Source organism: Glycine soja, chromosome 16 (genome assembly GCF_004193775.1).
Source record: "Glycine soja cultivar W05 chromosome 16, ASM419377v2, whole genome shotgun sequence".
Lineage (NCBI taxonomy): Eukaryota > Viridiplantae > Streptophyta > Magnoliopsida > Fabales > Fabaceae > Glycine > Glycine soja.
This window is the reverse complement of record NC_041017.1, coordinates 31,669,053-31,688,355: the sequence shown is the minus strand read 5'-3', so window position 1 is coordinate 31,688,355 and position 19,303 is coordinate 31,669,053. Positions and strand designations below refer to the sequence as shown.

At 31.5% G+C, this 19,303-nt stretch overlaps 3 protein-coding genes across 4 annotated transcripts; 2 read left to right on the top strand and 1 right to left on the bottom strand.

The window, feature by feature from the left end:
* Nucleotides 1-743: 743 nt before the first annotated feature.
* LOC114389235 (superoxide dismutase [Cu-Zn] 2) lies at nt 744-4,444 on the top strand. Its single transcript, XM_028349865.1, has 7 exons — nt 744-954; nt 1,038-1,139; nt 1,763-1,858; nt 1,957-1,988; nt 2,268-2,343; nt 3,729-3,782; nt 4,186-4,444. Exons 1-7 carry the CDS (start codon nt 861-863, stop codon nt 4,212-4,214), a joined length of 483 nt encoding a protein of 160 aa, XP_028205666.1. The 5' UTR covers nt 744-860; the 3' UTR covers nt 4,215-4,444.
* A 1,212-nt stretch (nt 4,445-5,656) lies between these two features.
* On the bottom strand, nt 5,657-8,810 carry LOC114391092 (eukaryotic translation initiation factor NCBP). The gene is made up of 6 exons (XM_028352079.1): nt 8,524-8,810; nt 7,512-7,607; nt 7,307-7,411; nt 7,065-7,142; nt 6,286-6,405; nt 5,657-6,171 (listed from the first exon to the last, which is right to left on the bottom strand). Exons 1-6 carry the CDS (start codon nt 8,686-8,688, stop codon nt 6,040-6,042), a joined length of 696 nt encoding a protein of 231 aa, XP_028207880.1. The 5' UTR covers nt 8,689-8,810; the 3' UTR covers nt 5,657-6,039.
* An 8,008-nt stretch (nt 8,811-16,818) lies between these two features.
* On the top strand, nt 16,819-18,903 carry LOC114390829. 2 transcript variants are annotated; one of them, XM_028351724.1, is made up of 2 exons: nt 16,819-17,906; nt 18,513-18,674. In XM_028351724.1, the coding sequence occupies exons 1-2, from the start codon at nt 17,223-17,225 to the stop codon at nt 18,537-18,539; spliced, it is 711 nt and encodes a 236-aa protein (XP_028207525.1). In that variant the 5' UTR covers nt 16,819-17,222; the 3' UTR covers nt 18,540-18,674. The 2 variants fall into 2 exon arrangements, with proteins under 2 accessions (XP_028207525.1, XP_028207524.1); XM_028351723.1 differs by having other exon boundaries at nt 16,854-17,906; nt 18,532-18,903.
* Nucleotides 18,904-19,303: the final 400 nt, after the last annotated feature.

Genomic DNA, 19,303 nt, shown 5'->3' with positions numbered 1-19,303 from the left:
CACCGACCATTTGGCATCTGATTGGAGGGGTTGAATTTATTTTATTCTTAATTCAAAAATATTAACAGAGATTAAAATAACTAGGAACTCTACCGTGCAATACATAACACAAAAGGGTAGTAACGCATTCTAATAATTTTTTAACCTTTTTTTTATTGGTTAAGATTTTTAGGCCTCATTAATTTGTTATTTTAAATGAATTGTCAACTAGATAAATTTTATAATGAAATATATTTTTCTAATTTATGATGATAAAATTTGAAAGATTGTCAGCTAGATAAAAATTACTTTTAAAAAATCATCTCTAACAAAATTTATAATTGATTGAGTAGTGTAAATTTTTTGCACACACTCATATATTATTATTATAGAATAAAAAGTATATACACCTGTAAAGAGTTTTTAATTTAGATTTTTCTCTCTCTTATCTTGTAACTTGTAAGAACAAAATGAAAGAGAAAAACAATTCATTTAAAACAACAAATTTATCCACATCCATAGTCACTACATCATAAAAATATTTAACAGAGACATTTTTTTCTTTTTTTTCTTTCAATCAAAAGCAAAATAAATATATACTTTTCTTTTTACTCTTAGTCATATATATATATATATATATATATATATATATATATATATATATATATATATATATATTCCTCTCGATTCGAAGCCCAAAACGATTAAAAAAAAAGAGAAAGAAATCTCTTATATAATAATAATATTCCATTTTATTTTCCTTTTCTGTGTTTTTTAACCATCCGAACACAGATTAGTGTATTCCACTATCTTCATTGTTTTTTTCCTAACAGGATCATTTCGTTCGGAGCTGAGGAGGCAGAAACACAACAACATATGAGATGGAAGCTGCAAAGGGAACCGTCAAAGGTGTGGCTATCATCATCGGAGACAACAACATTAGAGGCTCTCTTCAGTTTCTTCAGCACCCCAATGGTTTCTCTCTCTCTGAGTGAGTGTGTTTATTCAGTTAGGAATGTTTTGTTGCTTATTGGTGTTTCATTGTGATTATTGTGTAGGGACCACCCATGTGACAGGGAGAGTGACAGGGTTGTCCCAAGGCTTTCATGGGTTCCATATTCATGCTTTTGGTGACACCACCAATGGCTGCAACTCCACTGGTTCTCTCTTCTCTTCTCTTCATGAATGATTATCATCATCAAACTTTTACAATTTCCTCTTACACCTATCTTTTGTAGGAAAATGAAAAAGGGAGGGTTTAAAATTGTAAAATAGGAAGATTGACAATAGTTGAAAAGAAAGCCTGGCTGGATTCAGTTTTGGATTGACTTGCTTTGTGTGTGTGCATAATGGTTTATAATTCAATTATAGAACTTATGAAAAAGGAATTTGATTGAAATACACTTTCTGTGCAAGGGCTTTTTTATATTATCATCCAATCATGGATTGTCATATAGTTAAAAATTATTGACTTTTGTAATAATTACTTTTAAGTTCATATGTCTAGAGTAGGGATTATAAGGTTGTCTTGGTGCTGAAGGAAGAAGGGAGGGGGGAGAGGTCGTGAGTTTGAATCCCCAACTAACAAAAACTAACAAACTATCAACTAACATTTGCTGATGAAAAAAAGTTCATATATCTAGAGTGATTTCTACTAATTGATTGAAATGTAATATCAAAATTATACATATAAAATTTTTTTTTTTCCTTCTGAAAGGTAATCTAAGTTAAACATGCAACTGTTTCAATTAAATTTTTTTAGTTTTAACCTCCTCTACCCCAGGTCCTCACTTCAATCCGTTCAAGAAGGATCATGGGGCTCCTTCAGATGATAAGCGCCATGCTGGTGATTTGGGCAACATTGCTGCAGGCCCTGATGGTATTATCTTCTTTCTTTTTCATATTTATTTTGATATTTCTTACTATTCTTTACGAGTTGTCTGCACAGAAATTTCCAAAGAGCTTTCTGTTTTGTAGGAGTTGCTGAGATTTCTATTAGAGATAGACAGGTAAAGAATTGAACTCTGGGTGTTCTGTGATGTGATGTTTACTTGGTGTCACTTTGGTGATTCTATTCTCTTTGTTCTTTTAGATAATCATCACATGTGATCTGATTTACCCATCTGCGCAATTAAATCAATCACATGTTCAAATGTGCTTGTGTTCTGCAATGTTGATTTTCCTTTTGTATTGTTTTCATTTGGTTGATATTTTTGTTTATGAAATTTGAATGTAGTTTAATTGGGTCTAGAACACTTAATTTCCTCTTTCTCACTTTCAATATGTAGATTCCTCTAACTGGAGTTCACTCCATAATTGGAAGGGCCGTTGTTGTGCATGCTGATCCTGATGATCTTGGAAGGGGTAAGATTTTAAAATTTGGCCTCAGATCATGTTTCACTTGGTTTCCTCTTGTTCAAACTTTAAAATGTAGCCTTTCTTTTCCCATAGTCATGTTGTTTTGTATTATAATTTCATCAAAAGAATTTCCTATGATAGGAAGTTGTATTGAGTACCCTTCATGCTTGATGTGGTAAGCTTAATGTGTAAATTACTTAGAACAAATGGTGAGTAACTAATATAAATATGTATCAAATTTCATAAACTTTCAAGGACCAACTAGTACATTTAATGAAGTTTAGTAACTAACCCCAAATGGTGAGTAACTCCAATGTCTAAATTCCCTATTTTTATAACATATGGGTGACATATGTTATTTAGAACAAAGTTTTCTCAACTTATTCCTCCCACCCCTAAAAGAATGTATTTCGTGTTTGTTATACAGTTGAATCCCCATTAATAGTGATTCAGAAAGTTGTAACATTTTAAGATTCAAACTAACCTCGCAACATAATATTTTACAAGTATTAAGAGGCTAGTGACTTCCATAATGATGATGGCCTAAACAAATGGGGGCAATCACATAATAGGCATCCTTGTAGATCAAAGGTTTAAAAATCACTGCAAGGATGTGATGGAGGTCCAGAAGTTTGGGCAATTTTAAGTGAGAACTAAAAGTTGAATTCTTGTCTGGTTAGTGGATTGTCCATTGCTGCCTAAGATTTTTTCTTGATGCACTACACTAGTAAAAGCTGAAGTTTTTTTTTGGGATGGTTATCATACAAAAAAATATAAAAATAAATAAATAAAAAGAGGAATATTGGCACCCATGGAATGATTATGTCTATATATGAAGTCACTTCTTGTCCTGGATAAAAAAGATTGGAATAATTTTGTATTTGTATTATTTAGTATTGAAAAATCATAAAGAGGCTCCACTGTATATCTGCATTTTAGGTAATGAGGACAGTAACCAAAGCTACCTAGTATTGCTGTTTAGATTTTCCAATTAATATTTCAGTATTACTATTTTTTTATTGGCAAATGTCTTTTGTTAGCAAAGGGGATCGAACCCGCAATCTTCCCCCCCTTCCCTTCTCCCTTAACCATCCAACCCACCTTATATTTCCTAATATTTCAGTATTATGCTTGTGTAATCTTCAGATGAGTCCTTGTTGGTTCCCCTTTAATGTCTCTATTGGCATGATGTTGCTGGTTTTGTTTGAGCTAATGGCTGGAGAATAGAGATGTGATTTTTTTCTTGAGCTTGTTTGAATTTCTAGAGTTCAGGATGGACTAAAATTCTGTTCACCACTTGCCCTAGCGTTCTAGTCTTTTTTATAGATAAAGTCCACAGCTTTCGCTGTTTATTTTTAGGAGCTTTTGACTTTTTGTTTATTGTAAAACAGGTGGGCATGAACTCAGCAAGACTACTGGGAATGCTGGTGCAAGAGTAGCATGTGGTAATGCTCACTTTTCTTCGGATTGTTTCCGGACATTAACAAATTATAATCTATTCCACAAGTTTAATCCATTGCATGCATAATTTGTTAGTGGCTTGGTGCCTCTAATATGAATTTTTTTTCTTGTCAAACCATTAAATAGGCAGGATTGTAGAAAAACATTCTAGTTTGGATGATAGAACGTTATTGACTCATACCAGGATAAGTTACTATAGACCATATAGTTGAAGTAGTTGTAAACATAGTCATTCTTATGCACACAGTATTACAGTCAGTAAATAAGTTAGGTTAAACACAGAATGACAGAAAAGGTATGTGACATATAGAGTTCAGTTAGGTTTTATACAGCTTGCTGCTACTTGCTTTGTGTGTTGAAACCTGACAATTGCTAATTGTTGATCAGGTATCATCGGGCTCCAGTCATCTGTTTAGGATAGTTTACCTAAAGATGATGTATTAACAGATGGTGTATGCAATGTCATTTGACTTATGTGTTAGATCACAGTCATGCTGTAACTACTTTTACAGTAACTCTAATGACAAACTAAAGTTGTACTACAGTGTTACTTGGGTGGAGTTGCTATGCTTGTTGCGTTTAGTACATATAATATAAGCTATAAGTGCAGCAAAAGATTATAATCAAGTTTATGGTTAAATTGAAATTTTGGTCTTCCCATAAGTTTTTAATCACAATTTTTGTCCCCTATTTTTAAATCTGTGATTTTGATTATTTTTAAAATTACACAATTTTAGTCCTTCAATCCATTAATTGTTAGTTGAACGTCACTTGATCATGATGTATCATTTTCATGTTGAAAGATGCGGTATTTTCATGTTAATATGGACAAATTACGTGAAATTTCAATGTTGATGTGAATGAATAATTTTTTTAATAGAATGAGGGTAAAAAGGTACAACTAAAGATTTATGCAAACTACTCACCACTCAAGCTAGTAACAAATTTCAATATAAATATTTATCTAATGCAAAAGCTATCAAAAATTACATTAAACCAATCAATTATTCAACTCGAAATTAAACAAGTAAATGTTTACTTAAAATCACATTAGCTAATTTTTTAACATGAATTTAGATAAACATGAAACCAAACAGCATAAAGCAATAAACATCAGAAACTGAGTCTAAATCAATTAAGTCATTGAAATTTTAAATATATCATTTTAATCCTAAAACTATCAAACAAATCTTTTTAATTCTTATTGTTGTAATTTCAAAATTTATAATTGCCAGCAATTCTAAATCTCAAAAGACTAATTTTGTGTACACCCTCTAAAATATCCAGAATTGAGACACTCGCAACAATTCAATGGAGATACCAGTTTAAGATGGAGACTGGTGTTTGGAGGCCTTCTCACTCATGTCTCTCACCATGGAAAACAACTTCGTAATTATTAGATTTCTATATTTTTTTGTTTAGCTGATGGGTGACATTTTTTCTTTTTTTCCCGTTTTATCCTTTTTATCTCCATCCTCACTCTACCTCCATCTTCCTCCTTACACCCACCGTCGTAGACCAGTGTGCACCGCTGCCAAAGGCAATTTCCAGCAAACGACATTTCATTATTTTTTTTTCAACAATCTACCTCCCCTTTCTGTCTTTTCTCGTTTTTTTCTTTCTCCTCCAAATTTGCAAATCCACTTTCCCAACCAGATGCGACCACAAGGCCACCACACACCAATGAAAAAAATTCAGTTGAAACTAGATCAAACCGACAACCAGGAAACTAATTGTGCAAAATTGGAAAATATAAGAAAAAAGAAAGAAAAAAATGAGCCATTGATTTAAAAATTGATACATCTAACTGTAGGAAATAATTTTCCCACAGTAGGAGACTTGATCCCTTCCCGCCATATTGATCGTCTCAGTTAAAAGGATTAATGCCTTTATGTAAAAATGCGCTACAGAAGTAATCTATCATACATCATGGGAGAGAAAAGCCATGATTCTCTCCATAAGCGAGGTGAAAAGCAACAAGACGAACGAGTTTATTTACAAAAACTAAGAGACACATTACACAAAATTAGAGTGAACCGCAAGTAACCAAATGAAACTATTTAAAGTAGTAGCAATGTAGCTGTCGTACATTGAATTCAAAAGACAGAAACCAGTCCTGGAACACCCAGCACCATCACTATCACTAGACCGAAGCCAATGATTAACTGGCTGAGTGAAAGCTGCACCAATATGCAATGTAGCTTCCACGGCGGGGACTTTGGCAAGAACACAATTGAATCTCTAGCCTCTCAACCAAGTGTTCCTGTAAGATGAATTGTCTCGCAGAGAGGCATCATGGGGCTTGTACTCCATAACATAGCTATGTGGAAGCTTTAAGTGACGTTTGATTGAATCTCTCAGAGCCATTACAGCCTGTAATGAGAAAGCAGGAACAATACTAAGGATGCTTCTAAAAAAAAGGAACAATACTAAGGACGTGCATAATGTACATATGTAAATACAAATAGGGTCCATAATAATGCCAACCTGATGGTCCGAAGCATTGCGATTCCAGACACTCAATATATCCTCATTGAATCGAATGCTAAGTACTGCACCACATATGTTATCCCCATAATCCAATTGGTCACCCACCAAGGCAAGAACCTGCACTTAGTATGTAGTATTATTAAAAATTCAAGTCTCCAACAATAGAAGACAGAAATATAATATCAATCAATGTTACAGCTCATGGAATCAAAATAACCGAACAAGAGAGATTCCAAATGGTACTTTACCTGGTCAATTAACTTCAGAATTGTAGGTTTCTGTCTTCAGTTTCAGTGGTGAAAATCAATAACAAAACATTTGAGGCCCATAAATAATTTTAGGAGAAATGCTAGCAACACATTCTAACACTCTTTTGAACACACACTACTATTCGCTGAAATTTATTTGAAATCACATTTTTTTGCAGGTCTTACTTCTTATTCAGCAAGTCTCTCAAAATTTTGTAGTTTTAAATAAATTGGAACCAATAGTAGTGTGTTAAAATGGGTGTATTAGAGTGTGTTGCTAATATTCATCTAATTTTAATGAAAAATTTAGATATTAACGACAACAACCAACACTTAGGCTACTGAGTGGGATCAGATCAACTATATGTATCAAAACAGGCCATTGAGATTAAAAAAAAAAAAGTGCAAGTACAAATTAAAATAATCACTCAATAAATTAGAGTGTTAATATTTTCCATAATCATGCCATACCCATACATTTTATCAAGGAATATACAAAATACTACAGATGAAAATATTTGCACTTACCAGGTCCTCCCAAAAACGACCTGAGACAACCTTTTTGAATCGTATAATCCATTTACCACCATTGCAGTTAGCAGAGTCCTTCAGAAGAATAATCATGCAGTGTGTCAGTGAAAATTAAAAGATATCTAAAGGATACACCTTCCCCCTTCTCTCCCTCCCCCACCCCCTAGAAAAATAGGAACAGCTTATAAATTCTCAATCAGCAAGAAATGCAACTTCAGCTACTACTTTTAAGTATCTACCTCCCATAGAGGACGGATTCCTTCCTTGAAAAGGTGCAAATCTGTTGGACTAGGTAAAGAAGCGGGACGAGCAAGATGGCAGTAGCAGACCCAAAATCCTTCAACCTATTAATACATACAATCACGAAATCAACAAGGTAAGAAAATTTGTAATGAAGTATGAACTCAGATTCAACTACAAGCATCAACAAAGCAAAGACCTCACCGTACTAAATTCAACAATTTTCTTTATGTTGTCCTCGTATGATGTTTGATTTCGAACTCCAGGTGTTCGGCGCGTGTACCAGAAGACAAACTTGTGCTGCTCACAGAAATCACCACCAACACAAAATAAATCCACCAAAATTTCAAATTGCACTAACAGCCTCAAAGCAGGATAAAAGATAGAGTGAAACAAACATAACTACCATACGTAATCAACAAGCATGTCAAATCATCAAGATCCACAATCTAATCCTGTGCATAACCATCTCTTATATAACTACTTCAAAGCAGAAGCAGCCAACACAGCATTCAATCAACTCTTCCAGAATTAAAACCACTCCTTACGTCAAATTGAAAGATCCCAGAATCATAGTGATACATCAAAGCAGGATACCGTTACACAAAACCTTAACAAAGAACCAATCCAAAATTTTAATTTCTTTATCATCTTCCTCAGCAAATAATAAATACGCACAATCCGAAACTTCCAACTTTAGCCATCACATCGCACCTCAGCATGTTTATGCGTTAGTGCAAACATCAGTCAGGCCCTTAAATTGCCATTCTCCAATAAAAACACCAAAATTCAAAAAACAAATTAAAAAATAAAAATCCTAGATATCAGTCACCAACTTCTCATTGCAAACCACTTCGTCCCAAATACAAAACCATAGACCAGGCTCAAAGTCAAAATTATCCCAATGTAAGGAACAAACACATAATAATAGACAAAACTTAGATACAGTTCTTCATATACTTTTGATCCCATTCTCTAATCAAAATTGAAGTTTCATCTCAGTAATCCGCGTAATGAAAAGTTTACATATCCCACTATAGATTATCAAGTTGAAACTCTCGTTCTAATAGGAGAAAAGCACCAAAAACGTATCTAAATTTTATTCTAACAACAACAGCAATACTAATAATTGTTGGAAGTGTTTGAGCGATTGAGTGGTGATGAAATGAAAATAGAAGTGTGTGTGTGTGTGTGTGAGAGAGAGAGAGAGAGGAACCTTGAGGGGGTGAAGACCGGCTTTGAGTTCACGAGCTTGTCGTTCTTCGATTTCTTTGTTGCTGGAATCAAGTGCCGATGCCAATTGAGAAGAAGAATCTAAAGTTGTTGGATGAGCATTTTCGGTGTTGCTCTCTGATTCCTTCTTCTCCGCTGTGAAATCCATTGTTGTCGCTGCTTCCTAAACCCTAATCCCCTTTTTCCCCTTTCTGCGTTCAGCGTTGTTGAGGTTCGTTTCGGATCAGAGGAAGCAACGCGCTTGGGTTTTATGCTTTATAGGTAGGCGTCACTTCAGAAATATTTTAACCTTTTTTTATGTTTTATTTTTTTTCTCATTTCTTGTTGTGACTTAGAAAAGACTTGTGTAGTCATATACAATCCAATTTGGTTTGAGTATATGTGATACTTTGATTTTTATGCTAGTTATTTTTTATAATTTATTGATAAGAAAAATAAATTTATTGTTCATTTTATATTATTAGCATACGTTTTAAAAATATATTATTATACTATAGTTTTCTTAGTAACTAAAAAAAATAGTTTTCTTAGTAACTAAAAAAAATAGTTTAAAGAAATGTCAACTATTTATTTAACATTTTCTGTTATTGTTATTTAATTATTTGATGAAAACATGATTTTGGTCGTGAAAGGATGCGTTGTCACATTTTTTTAAGGTCTGAACAAAAAATAAGTCATTAAAATCTTAAATAAATCCTTAAACTTAATAATTTATTATTATTTTAGTCTTTAAAATATATTTTTTAATTAATTTTCTTACACTAGGAACTAATATGATAAATTTATACATCTTCAGAACTCAAATGATATGTTTATTAATTTTTGTAATAATTATTTTAAAAGTTATATAGATTAGTTGATAAATTAAAAATATTTAACGTTAAACTTTTAAAACGTTTAAAAGTTTAAGGTAATATTCATGACTTTTTTGTTATATTTTTATCTTTGCTTAATTTTTAATAGGTTAATTATTACTTGTGATCCATTAAGATTCAATTCTTTTTGTTGTTACAGTAAGTTTAAAAGTTTCATTTTTAACAACATCTAACACTATTATAATTAAATGTTGTTAACTAAAAACATAAGAAATGAATATAAAGAAATAAATAAAACTTAATGTTGCAAAAAAAATCAAGCATAATGAATCAAAAATGATATTTAATTTTTTTTAATCTTTTTACTCATTCCATGTGCATGTTTAACCCTCATGCTTCCTAATATTATAAAAGTGTAAAAATAATATAAGATTAAAATTAATATGGTGTGACATAATTGATAAATAATCTTATATCTTAAACATATAATTATGAGTTCGATGTGTGACTCGACTTTTATTGGGAGAGATTAATCTCCTTTGATAGGAAGTTTTTACTTTTTCATAAATCTTAAAATATAAAATTATAATTCTCGTGTGTTTGATATACAAAATGATTGTCAGAAAACTTGATTTTTGGGAATCAATTTTAGGTTCCTTCCTACAAAAATATTCTCATAAAGCATATTAAAATTAACTAAACATATTTTATTCTTTTTCAAAAATCACATTTTTGCGATATGAAAAAATCTATCCCCTAATAAACGTTCTCTAAATGAATCTCAATGTTTCATAGGTTAGTTTGTGGCTTTCGGACAAGAGATCCTTTCAGGAAAAAAAAAAAGTAATACAAGATTAAAAAATAAATAAAGTGTGGAATTTTCCACTTTTCAAAAAACAATGGCTATTGAAAACAAAAACACATCTTAATCTTTCTACATGATAAAACAATTCTTTCTACGTACACTGGAAATTACCTCTTTTATTTGCTGATGGCTGTTTAAGATCAGAAACTTCCTAATTGCACCCGACTTTGATAAGTACACCCCAATCTTCCTTTTTAAATCTTAATTACCCATTATATCTTTTATTTCATCTCTCACACATTGTTTCTTCTTTAACGCTGCATTATCCGTACGGATAATCCTAATAGTTTTTAAGCATATGAATGTCTGAGAGAGGAGGGAGCTGGAAAGGTTCCTAACACAATATACAACAATAAAACAAAGACGAGAGAGAGACTCTAAAACCTTTCGTTCTTTTTTTTCCCGTTTTGCCATTTTACTTTTCTCCTTCCTTCATGGTACCTCGTTTTTTAGATTTTTGTTAATTTCCATGTGTTGAGCTTGTTTTGTGCTCTGTGTTTGTTTGTTCCTATGTTTCTGGTTTTATTAGATTTTATGTTTCAATGTTTGGATACTTTGATATTTAACCGACCTGAATCATGTTGCTTGATTCATATTGCTATTCATTAATAGGGACAACTTCATACCTGTGAATGGTTTTGAAGTCTTGACTTTGCAGGCTTTTGGAGATAATTTCTCATATTTCCTTATTTTGGTTAACTATTTTATTTTTTTTAAACTGCTTTTTTTTTTATGGCAAACAATTGAATTTATCGTAGTGCCTTGGACCTTAAAGATTTTGTTAGGATAAAGATTGCTACGCTTAATTGCTTGTAAACGAATAACTATTGTACTTGTCATGGCTAGGATTGTGACAGAGAAGTGAAAAATTTTAAAAATATTTTTGAAAATGGAGTTGTTACCAATGTTTTCATGACCAGGATGGTATATTGTTTGTGGTCTTTGACTTTTTTTTGGATCCTTTGGCATCAACTTGAGTTTGTCTAGTTAAAAGCAAAAAAATTGAGGAATGCTTTTTGTGAGTTTAGGATTGGTGATCTAATAGAAGCCTTCTGTGGAACCATCTTGGGGTCTTATTTGTTTTGTTTGTAGCTGATTGAGAATTAGTTGACTTTATTCTTACTGGATGGCATGGTCTCACTGGTATAACAATAAAATATGTACATTTGATGTCCTCGAATAACCTCTAAAGAGTGATCCATATGTATAATTTAATTGTGATAATATATATATATATATATATATATATATATGTGTGTGTGTGTGTGTGTGAATTATGGCTTTGATTCATGAGGAGATTGCATAAATTTCTTATTTTACTTTTAGCATTAAATTTTTTATAGATGGCTATATAGTGTTGTTAACTCTTACGATGTTCTCTAGCATCTTCAGAACCACTGCAACAACTGTCATTGTATTCTATTCTTGAAAAAAGATCATGTTAAATCTTCGGATGATTATATTTTCCTCAGGAAAATAGATAATCTTTTGATTATTTCAATTTTCTATCAAGTCACTCACACTAGCTTTAGTCTGAATACCAATTATAGATTTGAGTAAATACTACTTCTGTCCCTAAAATGTAAGACTTTTTTCTTCTCTCATTTTATAAGATTCTTTTCATGTTGACTTTTGCATTACTTATTTTTTCATCAAAATACCTTTAATTACTTTACAATAAATGCTAAGAACTAAAAGGATGAATGCATTCTCTTTCTTATAAGGATTGAAGAAAAAAACTAGCACACATTAATTAATTAGATAGAAAGTAATTAAATAAAAAGAGAGATAATAAGTTCCATTAATTTTAAAGATAATTTTGAAAAAATAATAAACAAATTACTAACAAATTTAATGTTATTGAATTAATTAACTAACTCTCTTAAAGGGTATGAATTAATTAAAAGAATCTTATATTTAGGAAAGGAGGCAGTAGTCACAAAGATATGAAGATTTACTGTTATAGACTTGTAACAATTTGCACATTCTAATGATTTTTTTTTTCTTTTTGATTTGTTTAGGTGGACGAAAATTTTGTTGAAGGAATTTTGTCTGACATAAAGAGGATAGAGTATACGTCTATACTCTTTTATGCTTCTTGGTGCCCATTTTCTCGTAAAATTCTTCCTCAATTTGAAATTCTTAGTTCCACGTTTCTCCAAGTAGAACATTTGGTTCTTGAGAAATCATCAGTTTTGCCAAGGTTTTGAAGCTATCCCTTCTTCTATTTTAAAGTTTCTAAATAAGGATGAAACTATTTTTTTTGTATGTTGTTTGCCTACTCTGGCAATGACATGTAATTTGCAGTGGTTAGTTCTATTCCTGGATCAACAATATCTAATTTCCTATTAAGGAATTCTAACGCTACTCTCTCTGACACACTTTTTTTTAACAAATTCTATATGAATAAATGAAAGCCATGTGGAATCCACTAAATACGAAACATAAGCCTTGTAATTAAGGAGTGAAAACCTGCATGGATTTTTCACACAACTGCTAGCATTTCTCAATTTCCTGTTAGGCTAATGCAATAAGTAATATATACATTCTTTTCATTTTTCTACTTTTTATTTTATACATGAATTTGAAATTTAGCAGAAATTATGACATGATCAATAGGCTATCTTTATAAATGTATGTTGATGTCAACATTTGTTTTGTTGTGTAGCTTCTTTTCAAAATATGGAATCCACAGCTTGCCTGCAATATTACTAGTGAACCAGACATCAAGGTTGAGATATCACGGTCCAAACAATCTTCTCTCCCTTTTGGAATTTTACAAAAGAAAGACAGGTAAGCATATCCCAATTCTTGTTTGTAAATATACAATGTATTATTTGTTAGAATTAATGTCTCATGTGAAAGACATGTAACTTATATAGGGACTAATAAGTAAATAATTAACTATTAAGGGTTAAATTATAATTGGGCTTAATAGGAGAAATTTCTAGAGTTAACTGATACTTGATGGGAGTAGTGGTTATAAAAGAAGCTTAATACCCACTAACGTGAAATAAGGACCAAAAAAGTGTTATCTCTCACCCATAACCATCACGAATGGAGAGAGGCAGAAAAGAAAGGCCTAAGGAAGTGAAATCTTATTTCTCTTCTCTTTCAAGGAAATCAAAGTGCACCGGATAAAAGTTCCTATGAAGAAAGGTACAAGTCTTCCTATGGAGAAAGATACACAAAACATTATCTATTGTTTATTGATTGTTTGTGAGAATCATAAGTTTCAAGATCCTGTTGTTTCCTATAATTGATAGTTTAGGAAACCCCTTAAGAATTTTTTACATTATTTAAAAGCAACATTTTTTCCGCAAGTGAAGTGTAAGAAACTTCAATGTTTGATAATATTATTTTACCCAATTTACCTCCATTGACTTGTCTGCTTGTATCAGGGTTTGCACCAAGTAGTAATATTGTTATTAGTCAATCAACCAGCATGATGAGTGATGAGAATTCAACTACAAACCTATTCAGTATGTCTATGAAAGAAACATGGAGTAATATTGTTATTATTATGTCATTTTGAGGGTACTTAAGAGTTTATTTTATCAAATAATTTTAATATCCTCAAGCTTGCAGTGAAGCTTGGCAACACATAGTCTTCTTCTCTCTTGCTAATCTTGCTGTAGTATTAATAGCCAAACGTTGATTTATATTTTAAGCTGGGCTTTGGGAGGAAGCAAACAAGCATGTAAATTTGAGAATTGTTTCCTTTCATGTAAGTTAGTTGTTTCTGAATGAAATCATACACATCATTGTGATATGAGCATGAAGCATCCTTCTCAACTACCTTTCCCCAACACCCACATTAGCCCCACTTAAAGCACTTTGAAGCTCAACCAACTTGCATTGTTTTCAAAGTCTGGAAAAAAGAAAAATTCAATTCAGGTATTATCTATCATCTATTTGTCTATTAATCTAAAGATTTATCTTGTATTTATTAGTAACACACTTTCTAATACTCTATTTTGAACATATTTTCTATTATTGACTAGTAGTTAATGAGATTTATTAATGATTTTATAATTTTTAATAAGTAAAGATCGTGTTAGAAGTGTGTTGATAGCACTCTTCCTAGTATACTTGCATCCTTGTGCTTGCAGAACAGGGTTCATGTGTTTGTTTGCATAGGCAACTAAGGCAACATGCGATAATTACTTATGGTAGTGTCGAAGCTTGCAGCTCTCTTATGCATGTGTTTGTTTATTGCTATGTTTCAATTTCAAGTTTTTGTTGGTGGAATTGATAGGAAAGAGTCTTGAAACGTTTTTCATTGGGATAAATACATTAAATTAGTCCCTGGAATTATGAGTAGCAGTTAATAATTTCTAAAATTACAAATTAAAAATGTCATTTTAATTTATGAAATTCAAATATAAGTCACTAGTCTTTAGCTTTGTAATTTTAAAGGCTAAAATAATTGTTGATTAGTAACTTCAAAACTAACAAATTATTGTCGTTTGATTATTTCAAACATATTAATATAATATTTTTTTAATTTTAAAAATTAAATTGGTATGTGCTCATAATTTCAATTGATGGTTAAATTTGATATATTACACTTTTTCTTTCAAGTGTGGTTTGTTACCTCTCATTGCTTATTACTTCTTCAGGCTAGAAGAGTACTAAAAAATGTTGCACACCTACGATATACTTTTAATAAAAAAAATAAAGAAATTTGTTTTTAATATAAAAAAAAAGTAATAAGAAAATTGTTCTATCATGGCCATTGGCCAACAAAAATTCCCAAAGACTATTTCCGTAAGTATTGCTTTTGTGATTTGTCACTCTTGGGCTGCCCTCTCGTAAGTCATGTATCTATATACAAGAAGTGTCTGAAGTGAAAAAGGTTAAATAGAATAAATTATCAATCTTAATTTTTTTACTTTTGCATGTCACATTTATTTTTAAAATTCACATAATACTTCTATTTTATGAATATGTGATACTTAAATTCAAAATATTAACACACAAAAGTAATAAAAACATCATTATTATAAATTTTAGTTTTTTTACATAAATCCTTTTTTTAAAATTATTATACAAACTTTTTTATTTTATAAATATATTATAACTAAATTTCTCTCCAATAGTAAAAACTGGAAATCATTAAATATTTAAATGATAAAAAAATTGCTTGTAACAAACTTTCTATGTTGTGGTTAAATTGAAGTTTCATCGTGGATTTTATCTTCCAAACAAATCCCTTCAACTTCATAGCTTTCCACCATTCTGTGAAGTTTCTCCGCAGAAATGGTTCTTTCTCTTAACTTATTAAATGTTGTGGTTAAATTGAAGTTTCACTGTGGATTTATACTTTCAAACAAATTACTTCAACTTTATAACTTTCTACTATTTTGTGAAATTTCTCCACAGAAATATCACACAAAATATGTGTTGTAGGACTGACATCGCCTCTTGCATGACAAGAATCAATCCCTGTCAAATTGAACACAAAAGTTAATGTTGTTTAGTCCCTTACCTGGTTCACTTACTGACAATATAGTCCCTAAAAAATTTAAGGCTTAAATACCAAAATTTTGTTTTCTTTCCCAGTATTTTTTTTTTTTTAACTTGTTGGTCCTTACTATTTTTTTATTTTAATAAAAAAATGAAAGCTTTATTTTTCGCACACAACGCAGTGATGCACTGGAGCAAGCAAACAAAACAAAGCCTCACCTTATATAAAATATTAAATGTCACCTTTGATTCTTTTATGTTTTAGTATTTATTTATTTTGGTACATTAAATATTAAGTTTTAGAAGTTTTATTTTGATTTTTTATGTTTTTGAAATTTTTTTTTCTTTTCATTAAAAATATATAATATTTTGTTAATTTTAAATTTTAAAACAATAACAGCTAAAAACTGTCCCTATATGTATTTTAAAATAAATTATATAAAAATGTATTTGTATTATTCGGTGGAGTCAAATTTGTTTGGATGGTAAATTATGTAATTTGTTTTAAAAGGCACATAATGGTGATTTTTAGAAGAGATGGTGGGAGAATATTAAATATTTATTTAAGATAAATTTTTTATATCAATTAAATTAATTATTTTGTTGATTAATTATGATAAATTAAGTAATTGAATGTTGTAAATAAAAATAAAGGTGCCAGTATTACAATAAACGAGGAAAAAGACATAGTTATAATTAATAAAAAAATCCACTTGACAATATTACATTTTAGTGTTATTTAATAATTGATATGCCAGAAAAGTGTACAAACTTATGGACAATGTCAATGTCCTGTGCTGAGGTCTCACTCTAGCTTCCTTCTTTTACTTTCTTTATGTCTTTTTCAACAAGCAACCGACAATGTCTCTCCCCTTCTATCTCTATTGATCAGAACAAATGCAACAAAAGATTCATTTTATTTTTCTTCACATGTGAAAACACCTCTCTACTTGTAGTTGTTACAAAATCGCCGGCTGATAACAATAAATAAGAACTAAAAGGTAGAACCTAATTTGCTTGGCTTGGTCATTTAGTCATTACTTCGTTTTTGCGCACAGAATCAAAACTGAGCTTTATCCTAAGTAAACCGTCCATTATTATTTAGGCATATAATAAAGTTTTGTTTTATTTCTTTGGTGTACTTTAATACTCTTTTTTGGGTGTACTTATAAGGGAGTTTAATAATCCAATAGAAAATTGGAAAGAAATATCCAGGAATGCTGTCTTAGAGGCAATTATCCTTGGTGGGGCCCACATGTACCATACTCAAATTTGTCATCTTCAACAAAGATAAGCACTCAAGCCATGCATATGCTGATGGCCTATGAGTTTCATCAGGACACATCCATGGTGGCATGCTCTTTCAATTCCCAATTGAAATTCCCCCAAAGCCACCTTTTTTTTATTCAATAAATCAACACCCAATTTTCAAAATTCCAACTTGTAAATTGTAATCAATTTTCTTTCCATTTGTCAAACCATACCAATCAACCAACCTCGTTGCTTCTTGTGATCACTCTTTGAACCACCCTCATGGATATTGATGAGTGGGAGTTTCTCTCTGATGATGGCTACCTTGATTTCAATGAAGAGGGTGGGAAGCAAAAGCAAAAGCAAAGTTCCTTTGGAAAATTGGACTCAAAGGGTGTCTTTGACATGGACTACTTTTGCTCATCACCACCACCAAGGGTGAGAACTCAACTAGTCCCTTTGCCAATTCAATTGGAGCCAAGAATTGGGAAGGCCCCAGAAGATGTTTTGGTGAAAGACATCATCAAGAGTAGTCCTATGGAAGTGGCTGTTATGGCCCCATCAGAGAAAACCAAGGAGTTTGAGGCTGTGGAAGCTGATAGAGTGAAGGTTTTCTTCAAGATCAAGGAGAAAAGTGAGTTTGTGGACATGAAAAGGGGGATCTTGCCTCCAATGGATGCCGGTGCCTTGAAATTTGAGGACAAAGGTGAGGCCATGGAGATCATCACCTCTCCCAGAAGGAAGGTTATTGAGAAGGATGTGTGTGACAAAGAAGAGGAGACCACTTGGGAGGAAGAGAACAACAGTGGTTTCAACTTGTGGAAGTGGAGTTTGACAGGTGTTGGAGCTATCTGTTCTTTTGGTGTTGCTGCTGCTACTATTTGTGTTCTCTTCTTTGGAAGCCAGCAGAGGAACAAACTAAAGAAGGATCAGAAAATTCGGTTCCAGATCTATACTGATGACAAGGTTAGCTAGTCTCAATTTTTTTCATTTGGTTTGTTGCTTATAAAAATCTTAAAATCAAAAGTTTTATAAAAACTGTCCTCGACTACAATTTTAGCTGCAACCTCAAGGTTTTTGAAGTTTAATAGGTCTTTTTGTATAATTCTCCAATCAGAATTGAAGTTTCACCTTGGTAATCTGCATAGACATTTAGTGAAAGCCTTTGGCAGATTATCAACATAAAACTCCAATTCTAATTAGAGAATAACATCAAAAGCACCAATGAAATTGCACATAAGTTTTGTTCTTTGAAATATTCGCAACCACAACAAGACTGAAATTGTGGCTGAATAGGTTGCAATATCAAAGATAGTGACAAAATTGTGACCATAATTTTAAAACCTTGGTTGAAATAGTAAAAGTTTGTGTATGATTTAGTATAGGGTTGCGTTATTTGTTTATGAAATTTTTTTTTTTACTGCTTGTTTAGGAAATGTTATGGATAGAAAAAGTCTGCTTATTTTGTGCCAAGTTTGGAATTTTACTATGATTGGAATTTGGAATACTGTATAGTTTACTGGTTTTAGTCCAATTGTGTTTTATTTAATGGGTTGTTTGGTGTTGAAGTAGTCCTTGACTGTGATTTCAGAGGATTAAGCAAGTGGTGCAGCATGCGACCAAATTGAATGATGCAATTTCTGCAGCAAGAGGTGTTCCTATGAGCAGAGCTCACATAAGCGTTGGTGGTTACTATGATGGTCTTTGAAAGCATTTGATTAGGTGCCTTCATGAAGCAATTGGAGTCTACAATGGATCAACCATGCCATAAGATCTATTAATCTGGCCATATCCTATATTGCTGTAAATAACATGATGCCAGATGTTACCTTATTGTTGATGTTTGTTCTGTATATTTTCTCTGGTCTTGTAAATTAAGTCACAGATTAGCGGCACTTTCATTATTATTATTATTATTTGATTAATATTTTGGAATTTATGTATCAGGATGTTTCTAGCTTTAGTTTTGGTTTTTGGTAAGTGACAGCTCAGGTGAAACAGTGAAACAATGCGAAGTTTTAAATATGTAGTGAATCGTCGACTTATAAAGGTAAAATGATCTAAAAATTGAAAATATCAATGATTCTCCAAATGTTAATATAGTCTAAGGAAGATTTACATTCAGTATGATATATGACAACTATTACCGAAAGAAATTTAAGAATTCAAAGCGTAAAACTTCTTAACTATGAAGTACTGACTTCCACATATCAAATACGATGCTGAATACAGATATTAGACACGGTTAATATTCAAAATATAGGCCACTACGACACCCCTTATATATATATATAAAATTGGGAATAAAGATTTATATCATTCACATTCTAAAAACAAAGTTGTTAATAACGTTTCACAATTTT